Source organism: Mixophyes fleayi, chromosome 12, assembly GCF_038048845.1.
Source record: "Mixophyes fleayi isolate aMixFle1 chromosome 12, aMixFle1.hap1, whole genome shotgun sequence".
Taxonomy (NCBI): domain Eukaryota; kingdom Metazoa; phylum Chordata; class Amphibia; order Anura; family Limnodynastidae; genus Mixophyes; species Mixophyes fleayi.
In genome coordinates, this window is record NC_134413.1 from 14,744,111 (window position 1) to 14,759,041 (window position 14,931).

Sequence of the window (14,931 nt, forward strand, 5' to 3'; positions counted from 1 at the left end):
ACATGTGACAATTGTCAGAGGTTGGAGAATCCGCACACTAGATGTTTTTCATTACATCCTGTGCCAGTAATTGGGGACACGTTCAGACAATTGTTATTTACCTCATGGAACCTCAAGATCGAAAAGAGAAGCAATCTATATGGACCATAGTGTACTCTGACACATGATATTCTGAGACATTACAGAATTGGTATTTCCTTTGATATATTGCTGCTTTTAACAAATTGGTTATTGCAAGTTCTTAATAAATGACTTTTAATGCATACCAATAAAGTTGTAAGTTGAAAGAACTACGGAGAGGCGATCACCCTAATGGATCACCCGATTTCCTCTCTGGTTTTTTTCTTCATCTTTGTTATGTGTGTTTGTAGAGTCAGGGGGGACTTTGAAAATGTTTTTCTTATTGCTGTTTTAAATATACAATTTTCCTGTCCGTTTAGTTGTGCCACTAGCGCCCCAGCTTGACTGGCTGATTATTTCACATATCTTCAGAACGGTTTCTACAATGTTTTTAACATAAAACAACTGTATTTGGACGCTTCACAGTACACATTTCTGTTGGGTTTTGTCCCACCAGCGCCTGAGCTCTATTGAGCATTTAGGAAATTGTGATCAAATATATATTCATATTCATGGTAAGGTCAGATTGCATACATGGCTAGATGCGGTCACCCATATTTACTGCGCACAAAGTGCTAATATGGATCAGCCATCTTTTTGCACCCACACAATCCTACAGTTTTGACCAATTAGGGCAAATATGGCTGTCAAAATTGCAGTCTGTATGGAATATATATATTACAAGTTAACCCGTGCATGATACTCATGCATTCTAGTCAAATCAAGCTACTTATGGTGTTAAAGGTTCTTGTCATGCATTTGGGGCTAGCCCAGGCCTCCTCAGGGGAAGAGCGTTACTGCCTGACTTAAGCGCCCTTTTTTTAATGTGGTTTTGTCCACATGTCACCACCTCATCATTCTTCTCAATCACCTCATCCTTCATCTTCATCGCCACATCCTTAATCTCCATCGTCTTACTGTTCTAAAACCTCTCGATACACAACGTTTCTGCTAAACACCTTATTGCTGTGCTCAATCAGTCTTCCTTGAAGGGCAGTATTCATAACCTGCACTTTCACATCACTGCTTCTCCGTACTCGTGAAAATGCGACATACAATTGTCCATGACCAAACACAGGCTCTGGTAAATAAATACCCACACGGTCAAGAGTTTGAGCCCTCAACTGGTAAATTTAGCCTTTACTACCCCTCCCACGGGGGGAAGGGGGGATGATGGAAGTTAACTGACTTCACTATTCTAATTTTTTTGTCAAATAATGTCAGTATACCAAATTTCAGGTCAATTGGTTGAGCCCTTTCTGAGAAAATAGTTTTTTTCCCACACACACGCCACTATATATATTAGATACTACCAATAATATACACTTCTGTGTGACCCCTTGCAATCACCTACAAGTTGCTGCATACATGTTAAAGCATCTTGGAGTGGTCAAAAGCTTTAACAACAGTACAAATTGTGGCTTCTGTCTATCAAGTACGTGGTTTTTATGTAATCACTTAAGAATCAAATGTTATTTAACAAATAATTATAAAATAAACTATAAGAAAGGTAGATGCATCACTACAGCGTAACCTAAACCAACATTATAGGCCTGTATTTGTGCAGGTTGAGGGAGGTATTTATTCAACTGTGTACATGGAATGTTAATAGCCCCAGTGCGATGACCATCTGCTGTACAGCAGAATCATGGACCACAATAGAAAAAAAATATTTGTTTCTTTACATAGACTTGTGGATATACAGAAGACAACTGGGCGTTAGTTAAATGCTGTCCACTTTCAAAGAACCAACCAACAAAATCTCATGTGAGTCAAAGGCTTTACAAATAGGAAGCAGTGACCCATTTGTGGCATGTGTGTATGTGTATGTATATATATATATATATATATATATATACACACACACACACACACACACACACACACACACACACACAAAATCTAGGTTTTCGTTCAGCTGCTAAAGTGGCAATGTGTCTGTGTATATGTGTTTATATATCTATATCGCTATCTATCTATCTAGAGATATAGATATATATCTATATCTTTATAGACAGATAGATATCTCATCATCAACATTTATTTATATAGCGTCAGCAAATTCCGTAGCGCTTTACAATTGGGATATATATATATCTATCTATCTAGAGATATAGAGATATATATATATATATATATATATATATATATACACACACAGAGAGAGAGATAGATGGAGATATATATATATATATATATATATATAGAGAGAGAGAGATAGAGATTGAGATATAGAGATTGAGATATATATATATATATATATATAAAATCTCCGTCTGAGGTTGCCAGGTGGCGCTGGGACTAGTACCCAGCAGCCTACTATAGATAAATATAGATGTCTCTTCAGCTGCTGCGGGACTACCACATATCTGGTTAGACAACAAAGCCAAAGCCCGCCTGAAGGCAGGTTACCCCTCACCCCGCCAGCTGTGCCCTCTCCCACAATGCACTGCGGGTATACATTCCCTCTGATACACGCGATCCCGCTCACACGCTGTAAATAACCGCGGTATCCTCTCACCATGGCAACCAGCGCGACGCCGCCCCCTGATTGGCCGAGCCGCTGGCGGCCTCACCACGTGACGCCGCCGCGCCCTATCAGAATCTTGTCGCAGCGCGGCCGCCACCTCATTACTAGGCGCCCGTCGCCTAGGAGATCAGTTTCTGGAGCACGGGATGGCGGAGCTGAACGTGACCTCGGACGAGCTGGAGCGGTTCAGAGTCGCCTTCCAGGACGCCCGGTTCCGGGAGCTGTTCGCTCAGTACGCGGAGGAGATCAGCGACCCGGAGAACCGGCGGCGCTACGAGCAGGAGATCAGCGAGATGGAAAGGGAGAGGGGGGTGGATATCCAGTTCATCCACCCGCAGCCCGGCCATGTGCTGCAGACCACCCTGGGGGGGCAGAAGATCTGCTACCTGAACGTCTGCAGCAACCCCGTGGTCCGCAAGCCGCACTGCGTGCCTGCTACAGACGCCGAGGGCCGGCTGGGGCAACGGTGGAGCCTGCCCTGCTCCCTGACCCCGGCTAGAGAGGTGCTGAGCCCTGAGGGCCTCAAGGAGGTCATCTACGATGTGGTCTTCCACCCAGACACCCTACACCTCGCCTCTAGGAACGAGAAGTTCCTGGCTATGATCAATCTGACCGCCCAGGAGACTGTGTCCCAGAACTTCAATGTGGTCCTGGACTCCAGGAACGTCATGACCCTGGATGTGACATATAAAGGGTTACCACAGCCCACTGTCCTCCGCAAGCCATGCCCCGGTGTCACCCCGAAACCTCAGGACCTCAAGGACCCCCTGCGCTTCCCCTATCCTTATGATGCTCTAGGAGGAGAGAAGAAGACTGGGAGTAATAACCAAGGTCTACCAAGTAAGATCAAGCCGGTACTTGGTGACCGTAAACCTTCCCAGGAGCCAACCATCCCTCATTACACCATCCGACATCGCTCCCATGTGGATATCCAGGACTACAGAGATGCCAGGGATGCTGCGCCCAGCCCAGTGCCCAAAGAGCTGGTCATCACTGTAGACTTGCCCTTGCTCAGATCAGCTTCTGATGTCAACCTTCGTATTGAAGGAAAGGCCCTGACCCTAGAATCCAAGAGACCGGCCTACAGATTGCAGCTAAAGCTACCCTACTTGGTGGAGGATGATCAAGGAACTGCCCAGTTCAATAAAATTAAGAGGCAGCTGGTGATTACTGTGCCAGTGGTTCAGCAGAATATCCTGCAGCTGATGCAGGATCAGGAGGCCCAAGTGCTTGGCTCCGCCACGTCTGATGTGCAGGAAATCTCACAATCTGGTGGAGCTTTGGAAACTCCTCCAACAGAGGAAGAAACTGAGAAGGTTGCAGAGACTGCTGTAGTTGGTGACTCCCAGAACTCCCTCAATAGGGATCCTCCTGAATGCCCCATATTCACGTGTTCGCAGAATGCCACCTCTCTGACTTTAGTTATACATGTTAAAGATATTGATGAGTGTAGTATAACTTCGGAAGTCAGCTGCTATCAATGTGAAATTAGATTTTGTGTGAAACACACAAATGTTCCTTATGTCTTGTTTGTACAGTTTCTGCCACAGTATACTCTGAATACAAATGATATTGCTGTGAATGTTTCTACGGACAATACAGTTATTGAGCTAACCAAATCCTCTGAATGCTTTGGGCTCTGGAAAAATCTCTACTTTGGAGTGAATAGCAACTCTTTGCAGGTAAGGTTCATTTTTAGCGTGATGAAGCCACTTGTATGATATTAAACTCTGTATGTACCGTACATTCACTATATTGTAGCCAGTCCGTTCACTAGTGACCTCATTGAGACAATCAATGGCTAACATACATGAGGCACTTGATACTAATAAATTAGGTAGCCTTCATGTTTCTAATGTGTATCCGTATGGTGCTGTCTCGATCCCATAATCCCCTTCTCTCCTAAAGCCCTCCTTGTTTTTTTTACAATGGTGATACAACTTTAAGGCACATTGACATGTAATCCATTACGGTCACTAACCAATGTTTGTTTGTTTAGGGTTTTTACAAATATATGGATTCTTTAATCAGTGTTCAAAAATAAAATACGTTAACAAATGTTACCTCTAAATGATTTGCACCATATCTTCTGATTGGCTGTGTTCTTGAAAAGCTTTTAGGTTATGGATGGTTAAAAAGCCTACCTATGCAGGTATGCTGAAACAGTGGTCCATATCTTGCATTGATGAGATCTAATACGATGAAAGCAGTTCTCTGTGTAATGTATTTGTGATTCTTTGTATCTGTGCTGTGAACAATTTGTATAGTTGCCTTAAAGGGTTGTCCAAGTAGTAGTTTGCATTCCTCAAGAGTGAGCTTTACATTTTCATTCATGGGTCTGTGGGGAATGTGTGGCTTGTGGCAACATGCTAGGAGAATGTGAATACCTGCCAGGCTAGACTTTTCTATATTTGGATTACTCCTCCCACCAGTACCAGGGCCCCACATATATTGGAATGTAGAGTATCTGCAGCCTGACCTATTAGATTTGAATGTTGTCCAATTTGGCCACCAATTCGGTGCTAAGGCTGACTCACTGGGACTGGCCCACGTGTTGCCTCATTTAGGTGAAAACCTTAAAGCTGCACTTAGTAAAAAATAACTAACTTAATAATGTGCCCCTCCCTCTAGCTGGAGCCCCTGGGGCTGCTTTGTGTAGCTCTGGTTGAAACCAGGGGAAGGGTGAGTGGGAATAACAATCACAAGCTTGAATGGTCTTTCAGCTGACTTCCTCCTCCTCCTCTGTCATTTAAAGTTTAACAAAGTTGATTTGCCAGTTCTGCATGAAGCAGCCCCCAGGGATACAATGGGGGTGGGAGGAAAATATTTCACCTAGGTGGTAGTGAGGCTTTAATTGTACAGGAATGCTGGACACCCAGCCAAAGCCTAATCATTAAGTAAATACCGACCTAATCCAAAAACGTAACCATTGTTTAAAAATATAACTTTGTTTCACTAGAAAGACTAAATCTAACAGTAGAACTATAGGAAGAGCTGTGCAATGTTGCAGCTCCATAAAATAGATTTAAAGAGGATATTCCTTTATCTTTAAATAGAAGAGATTAAGCATTTCAAGAGTCTCTTTAAGGGACTCTAATGGTAGCACCACAATAGTCTCTATATATAGTGTGTTTTATTGTCTGAATAATTGGTATTGGTTGCTGGAACCTGACACAATAGGTTGTAAATATGGAAGCTGAATATAATGTACTGTTGGAAGGCCTGCATATAGTGCCCATGCAATCACCCAAGTTAATTGTGACTTATGTGGGGTGTTTTTTTTTTTTTTTTTATGTTCAACACAAACCTATTTATCCTTTCAGCTTATCCAAAAGAAACGGGAGAAGTTGGTAAATTCATTTGTCCATGAGTAGATTCCCAAACTTGTGCACCCTCAGTCATGGAGAGGTGTTAAGTTTTGCGTTTGTTTGTGTCTTCGAGGTGGTGGTGTAGTGTTGGTAGTTTGCTTTTATTTATTTTTTGTCAGCCTTTTCAATCAACAACTGATCTGATTTGTCCTGAATTTGGTCTGGTCTTGTTGAAGATAAAAAGCCCCTGCTGTCATCAAGGGGTTAATTTGAGTATTTGATGCTTGTGTCACCGGATGTTGCCTAAAACTTTCTTTGCTTTCTTTTGCTGTAGGAAAGAAGATTTATTAACGACGATAATGTGACGGAGTTCCTGGAAAGTGGTCTCCGGCCGTCTATCCCATGGTCTACTCTGGAAGACCAGCCGCTGATCAATGTTCTTGAGATGAGTGATCAGAAGACCCACATCCGGCTGACTGTAAGCTCTTATGTTTAACTGATGCTACTTGCCGTATGTAATCCACTCTATTGAGCGGCCTAACACACATGTAAACTAGTACCTTTTATAGTGTACTTATTGGTCATCCTTATATATAGTCTGCCTACAGTATTACAAATCTATACAGCCTTAAGCTTTGCTGTCATGGAGCCTGGGCAAGCTGTCTAGTCCTCCGCCTGGGTTTCTATATGATCCATTATTAAGCTCGTCCTAATGCTATTCATGCTGCAATATCGGGTCAGTTTGCCGGATGTGTGGCCAGAGGCGATTCCACACACTCAGCCTTTTCTTGCGGCTTTATCTGACCTAAATGGTTTAACCCAGCGGTTCCCAAAGTGTGTCTCGCAGCTCCCAGGGGTGCCGCGGCGCTGTCACAGGGACGCCGTGGGCAAGCCAGAGAAAAAACAAAACAAACTTGCTAATCTGCGCGGTGCCAGGACTCAGCATTCTCCTCTCTCACGCAGCTTGTCACTGAATATCGACATTCAGTGACACGCGTGAGAGAGGAGAATGCTGGGTCCCGGCGCCGCGCGGATTGGTAAGTTTGTTTTGTTTTTTCTCTAGTGGGCAGAGTGCCTGGATGCAGAGGGGCATTTTTGCATACAACTAAACAGTATTTCTGTCCTGACCTAAATACTTATTACATTTTTTTTGACCCAACTACTTCTAAAACAGGACTGCTCAGTAACTATTTTAGAGGGGTGCCTTGAAAAAATTATGGAGACTCTAGGGGTGCAGCAAACTGCAAAAGCTTGGGAACCACTGGTTTAACCCGATTTTGTAAGGTGTAAAAACTACAGAATGAGATGTAAGTGAATTGGCTCTTTTTTGTATTTAATAGTATATTATTTCACCTGCAGAAACCAGAGCTGGAAGAGGAGAGATATCTGACCCCCAGGGAACAATATGGAGGTCTGAGTGAGGTGAAGGGGCAGCTCAGCTATCCCTCAGAGGACAGCGGCCTATCTGATGCCGTACTAGAAGATGGACGAGAGCCAGCGATCCCATCCTGTGCCCCGCCTGCCCAGTCTCCTGCTCAGCTGGTGGATGCTGAGCGCTCTACTGAGGAAGAGAACGGTCTCTGTGTCAAACAGATAACACCCAGTGACCTGGATGAAGATCTCCATACACAGAGCCCTGTACTAAATGCCTCCAGCCCCGCTCAGATTGTACAGGAAGTCAATACTGCGGACGGCAGTGTGAACCTGACCTCCGATCACAAAACACAATGTGCCTTTAACTTTGATAATACTTTGCTGTTTGAATTAGATTAATTGTTATTTGAAATGGCAACAAAAATCTGTTGTATGTCTGCATTATTGGAAAGTAGCTGTTTTTTGCTTTGAAAATTGTAGCCCTGAGCGGCATCTGTGTGGTGGGATCTTTGACTGCTCCAGTTATTTTTTTATTTTTTTTTTGGTTTGTAGTTTTTCCCCATGTTATAAAGATGTTTCTCTTAAAGTGAACCTGTCACCTGCATACTAGAGGAAGCCATTCAGCCTATCAATTCTCAAGGAACTAGTGACATCACTGAGTCATGGGGAGGGGTCCCATTGGTTGGTTGCTCCTTTGGTCGCTTCTGATTGGGTAACACCAGCGGCTGCTGAGTGAAGGTTCTGTGGGGTATCTTGAAGACCAAGGAATTATTTGTGCTGTAATGTCGGCTTTGGCTGAGTGGTCTCTGCCCAGAGATGATCTGCCATAGAAGTTACATTCTTCACATTACAAAGTGCCTCGTATCTCCATGAAGCCACTGGTTTCTAGGGAATTGATAGGCTGCAATCTCATGAATCATGGGTCAGCCCACTAAATAGCTGCCCTAGTTATGGTGTAGGATACGGGTCCACTTTAATTATATTTTCCCTTTTTTTTTTTTTTTTGTGTGCCAAAGAGTTGTATATTTCTTGGTAAGTTGTTATGAGAAATGTTTGCAGATAAATAAAATCAGTCTGATGTGTTAAATGATCATTTATAAGTCTATTATTATTTGACTTGATACAGCTCAGGCTGAGCTAATTACTAATACAGAGTTCCTTCTTTATACCACTTCCAGGTATATTCTCATAGTCTTACAATGGAAGATCATGATAATTACTGGTGCACAGATAACTGATCAAACAATGCTGTAACTTGTATTAATCTCTGTTCCTTTCATCTTACAGCTGTACTGTAAAAATTAATGTAATGCCCCATTTGTGAACTTACATTTCTATTACTCTTTAGAAGTGTCCCTATTATCGGGCTTCCCTTTATACTATTGGTTTTAGGGGGGTCTGTCTCTTGGTCCTCCACTGTTTGCTCCCCTTAGTAGAATCCTTGGTATCTACTGGTCATTTGTGGTACTGTCCTCCCAGCGATGGAGAGTGAGATCAGACACATGAGCTTGCAACTGATTGGTTTAGTGCACTCATCCAATCAGGAGTTGGCTGTCAGAAAGAAATCAGGACCATGATTAGAGAAATCAGTTTCTACTTGGTCTTTGTATGTAAATGTGTGTGTGTTTGTGTATCACACAGATGACTGTTAAGGTGTATTGTATGGTGACTCGGGAGCCTCCTTGTACCAACACAGACCTTATATTAAACACTGAGCTCACACAAACTTGCTGCACAAACCACCAGAGTGTATTTATTAATTGGCCATCAAAATAATCAAGTGTGGTAGCTGATAATATATAGTGAGTGCAATAAATTAGGATAAAACACTATTTTTAGGATAACTAGTATTGGTTACCTGTACATAAATCTGCACATAGATAATGTATGTGGTGGGGAAAAAAAAATGTCTAATGTAACAGTTAACACATTAACTATAACTGACACAAGCCAGTGACACAATATAATCTAACACCAGATAGGTAAACTAGAGTCTTCTATACCAAGTACAGCACAATGAACCCCAACACTGATGCTTTGCCAGTTGGGGGGGGGGGTATCTGTTTCATAATAAAGTATAACTTGAATGTAGAAGTCTCCACACAACTCCTTAGGAAGCGGAGGTGAAGTATAGTGATAGCTTTAGGAAAGGACAAGTAATAAGTTAGTAATGGCTTAAGTCCTCCTTACAAGAGGGGTAGTTAAATAATATTACTCTGTTCAAATACTTTAACTCTAAGGCTGTGTCTTAATACAAGAAAGATATAGAGGATGCCATATTGTGCCCAGTAAGCAGGAACACTAGCTGTGATTTGACTGGAGGTGTTATCTGTGCAAGTACAAGCTTGGATGCAGGGCCGGATTAACCCGAGTTCTAACTGGGCTACAGCCCAGGGGCCTCCATTCTGTTAATCCGGCCCTGCTTGGATGTCTCTTGGGGGCAGTTACACACATTTGCAAATGCATGATAAGCCACCCGTCAATGCACGGCGCTTCTGCTACTGGGGTGGTCCTAACTCTAATCAATGAGAGTCCCTATATACTGGGTCATACATTAATGTGTTTTTAAATTGACAGCTAACTTTTACCAAGAGGAACCCCAAGATCCTCCAAATGGCAATAGAGGACCAGCACACCCCATCAGCTACTGCTACCATAGCATGCATCACAAACAAAACAGAAATGGAAGTTGCTCAATCAATGTATAGCTTCACAGCAGCTGATTGAAAGGTTCATTTCCACCCCAGACTCTTCCTGAGGTAAATAATTCGTAGAATGCTGCGGACACCTGGCTACAAATACTGGGTACTTATCTAATTGTTCTGTTCCTTTCTCAGTACTCGTCATATGCCCCTTCTTTGGTGCCTGCCTGCCAGGGAATCGGGTCCCTTGGCTCTGCTCTCATCTTATAACCTCCTGAGGAGATTTCTATCACCTCCTCCCTCACAGGAAAACTTCCAGCTGCTTCCTGTGTCAGGTTACCAAATGTCACAGCCCATTAATCTTCCTATAGTGAGGCTCACTCCCTGGCAGCTGGAGGTGGGCACTGAACCTGTCTCTTAATCTGTCCCCCCTAATTGCTTTGTCTCGTGCACCTCCCACTGAAATAAAATATATAATCCCCTCCCCCAAGATGATTTGCCTTCTTTCTAGAGTAAACAAGTCTAACTTTGAAGCCCAATATCCATAGCTAAAAGACTTAAATATTCTTTATTAGTTTGGTTGCACTCTCCCATATTGCTGTGCCGTTTATAATCTGGTGGCATAGTACCAGCAGCCCCCTTTTCGAAAGCACAAAATACTATAGTCCACACCTGGCCAACCCATGGCTTTCCAGATGTTGTGAAACTACAAGTCCCAGCATACCACAAGGCATGCTGGGGCTTGTAGTTCCACAGCACATGGAGACCCACAGGTTGGCCAGGCCTGCTATAGTCGTATTGTGTTTCTCTAATTCTAAAAGACCTGTGTGTGATGGTTATTATTGCATAAGTGTGTCTTTAAAATATAACCTGTGTGGTGAACGTAGGGTCAAGTTTCAATGTAATTGTTCTAGGTTCTAAAATTGAGGACCCTATTACATGTGTAGATTATATATATCTATATCTGTAAGCTCCAATGAGGTTCTCAGAGCTCGATACAGACAACCCCCAGAGGATCATGGGAGTGTAGACACTGGCAGGCGTGAGTATCTCTGGGCATAGGACCACCCTTCCTCTAATACTGGGCTGGAGTTCTCCTTTAAGTTTATTCTCAAGTAACATTTTACTTGGTTTTATCTAAAAACTAGCTAACAATATTGTATAGCCTAAAGAAGTTATAATTTAGTTATAAACAAAAATACACAAGTACATGTTATCTGCTGCTTATGGTAAGCTGTCAGTCCATTCTTCAGTTCAGTCGCCCATGTAACGGCTGTTAGTAGTGCACTCTCTTCCCCAGAAACGCAGTGTCAGGAAGGATGTGTTTGTTATCTATACATGGGTCAAAGTGCGCTGTACTATTATCCTACTTCTGGAAAATCTGTTTCACAATAAACTGCAGTCTGTTTTTCCCTCTAGGGCCAGATCAGGATTCGGTTTGCTGCCAATGTGTTATGTTTGGAATGCAGCATGAGCAAGTAATGCAAAAATAAGACTGGTAGTTTTGTATGTAGAGAAGCACTAATCCTTGCTTGTTTGCAATGGTGTCACAAAACATTGCAGGCACGAAACTATCCTGCTGACCTATTTTTATTGTTAATACTTTTTGCCCATCAATGCCAATACAGATACTGTTTCAATATAAGAACACTAGCCGTGGGTTAGATCCTACAGAGGCTGCAATTAGTGCAGGCAGATGATTATGACAAACATAATCAGACAGCATCCATTGTCTGTCATCAATCCAAATGTTACAAGGTGGTTGACGGTCATTCTAGGCTCATACACACAGGCAATTACTTGGCCAGCCGAATGCCCCGGTGGAAGGGCAGTTTGACCTTTCTCTGTGTTTATAGGCAAAAGATCAAAAAGCTTTGTACAAAAGCAACTTACATGTTGTAATATTTGTATTTCTATGCAGCAGTTGCAATCAACTTATATTCTCTGGCTAAATCATCATCATTTATGTCATATTACCAGCCTGGCTGTCCCTATCTAAAAATGAAGAGGGACAACCACTTAAGCCAGTGGTTCCCAAACTGTGTTAAGCAAGGCAGGGGACTACTTGGTAATTTTTTTTGCTTAGGGGGTGCCTTGAAAAAAAATATGGAAACCTCAAGGGTGCCTCCAACAGAGAAAGTTTGGGATCCACTACGTTAAGCATTCATCCTCACAAACAAGTGTATAAATACAAGGGAGCTATCGATGCTTATACCATTCTGCATACACTTTATACATGGACACCCATTAAATATGAGACATGGAAGGGGTCTCTAGCTAATAATGGAGACACCATATTTTCACTGTCGCTTCCACAACCCATAGGACCATTTCTGTGCTGTCCATGTGAATCTACAAATTCCTTGCCAGGGATATAATTATATAACATCAACATGCCCTTCATGTGGATGAGCCCCTAAGCAGACCACAGCTCAAGGAATCTTCAGGAAAAGTATTGCCATGGATCTCTGCGCCGACCCACCTTCGCTGTCCACTGAGGTATATACACACACTGTATACATGTGCTATTTCTTGGTGAATGCAGCTTAGGGTACCCAGCCAAAATGGGGTCAGGGCAGCCGAAAAAATATTGAGTTTGGCCACTGTTTTATAGGGCACAATTTGTACATGTTTATCTGCATCCGACAGATTTCGAACAATGTTTTTGCCACATTGAAACATATTCCTACACCCACACATGCTGGTCCATATCTCTGCCCAGCAGTATAAAAGTATTTTTTGCTAAATAATGTTTTGTTTGAGTTCACAAACTGCCATAAGCTTGTTTAATATTGGGACGTTAGCATAAAATGTAACACCAGCAATACCTGTTTGCACTGTCTAACGTGCAAAAACCTAATGGCTAGTTAAACAAAATAATCATTTCAAACAGCATCTAATAAGTTGACAGAACATGAAACGTGTGTAGTTCATACAGCTCACTAGTTAGGGGATAGGCGCTGACGCTGAGGATATAAACCATCATTTAACAGAGAAACAATGATTGTGAAGGATTAAGCAAACCTGATGATTGATGTCTTGTAAAAGTTAAAATAATGCAGGATAACAATAATGTGTGAGGTCACTTCAGCTTTTACAGTTATAGCCCTTGGAAAATGTTCCTCTGGGTTTGTTCCAAGTGCTAATGCTGGCATTTGATCTGTATTGAGGTGACCGACCGATATGGCAGTGTGTATTGTAAATATTTATCAGTCAAAGTGTTCATTAGTGACGTATTCATCCTGTAATCAACAGCGGCTATTGCAGTATTTAAAGTAAGATACCAGAGGCTAGAACAAGGCGTGGAGCTCTCAACACTGAGGGCGCAAAATTACTTACATTCAGTGAGCGCCATAATAAAATAGAGGAAGGGTATACTGTCTTATTATGAAGAAATACAAAGTATAAGGAAGCCTACACCAACAACTTTATACTATACAAGATGCTATCTAATGTGGTCACATTTCTAATTATTGATAATCATCCATTATGGTGGATCTGGATTGTGTATCATGATGCATTGTAAGACGACTTTTGGGGTTATAATTACTAATAATTGATAACTTCACTCTGAATTGGTTGCTATAGGCAACATCTCCACTTTTTCAAACCCACAGTTTAGTAAATATACTTCCTGAAGATTTATATATAGCTGATAATCACTAGGGGGGGGGGGGGGGGGGGGGGTATTCAATTGTTAGCGTTAACGGGGAAAAACGAGCGCTCAAAAAATCTTAGCGTTAATACGGCAATTACTCGCTCAATTTCAGCTCGTAGCTCCCTGAGCGGCGAGCTGAAATTCCGCGAGTAAACTACCATATTAACGCTTTTCTCGCGCAATATTACCGTATAAACGGTAATATTTTTTGGGCGCTCGTTTTTTCCCGTTAACGCTAACACTTGAATACCCCCCCAGAAATGCAATAATTGCATATACAATGTATGTGCTGAGTACTAATATAGCCAAACTGATTAAATATTAGAGATTTGTGCAGCCCCAAAAAGATCGACCTAAACGAGAACAATCAGATCACTTTTCCGCGGGCCAGTCTAGAGCCGTCGTTTGTGTCACCCAACTGTGTATTCCAGGCACTGGGCCTGAGCACCTGAGTGAGGAGAGATTGGTTTGTGGCTCCTACTAGGTCATGTTTTATATTATATATATACATATTTGCAAATAAATATATATATATATATATATATATATATATATATATATATCTAAAAAAAAAAATTTGCAAAGTAAAATATTTATTAAATGCATCACTGAAGTACTAAATACATATTGACATTCCGCTATAAAGCAGAAGAGAGATAAAAGTCTGCCAACTTCTCCAGGAAATGTAATGTATTACCTGAGGCACCAGACACACATCCTGGTTTTGCGACGCCAAACCTGAATTTATAATTTGTGTTTTTAGCGCGCTGACAGGGATTTACCACCACAACAACAAATAGGCCTAGAGCAGCGTAACTCTTTTACAGTAACTGCAGCTGCCAAAAGATATGTTTATTTTACCTCACTCGCTGCTGTGGTTTTAATGTTCAGCACCTTACAGGGTGTGATGTTCACGGAACCCATCACTCTGACAAACCGCTATTAATGAGCGCCTACTGCTTATGTACTGTGGAGACAGACACTTGTCTGGGTCTAAACATTCTTCATATACAAACTCTGTGAAGGTATTAGGAAACAGGGACAGGGGGGCTCAAGTATTATCACTAGTACCACCATATGCCCAAGCAGTAGCCTATTGGCTCAATCCACAAAATGGCTGCCTCCCTCCACTATTGTTCAGCAATATGGCAGCCTCCGCTCTGTGTAGGTGACTATTACACTTTGAATAATAAACACCCACTATCTATTTTAACGTAGATATATAATGAAACAGACAGACATCCATTATTGTGTATAAGATATATAGATACACAGACAAACACAGGAGATGCCATTTTA

General features: G+C 42.1%; 1 protein-coding gene across 1 annotated transcript; it reads left to right on the plus strand.

Annotated features, from left to right (window-relative positions):
• Window positions 1-2,735: 2,735 nt before the first annotated feature.
• On the plus strand, window positions 2,736-8,419 carry DNAAF2 (dynein axonemal assembly factor 2). The gene is made up of 3 exons (XM_075193620.1): window positions 2,736-4,332; window positions 6,293-6,436; window positions 7,318-8,419. The coding sequence occupies exons 1-3, from the start codon at window positions 2,797-2,799 to the stop codon at window positions 7,729-7,731; spliced, it is 2,094 nt and encodes a 697-aa protein (XP_075049721.1). The 5' UTR covers window positions 2,736-2,796; the 3' UTR covers window positions 7,732-8,419.
• The last annotated feature ends 6,512 nt before the right edge of the window (window positions 8,420-14,931 follow it).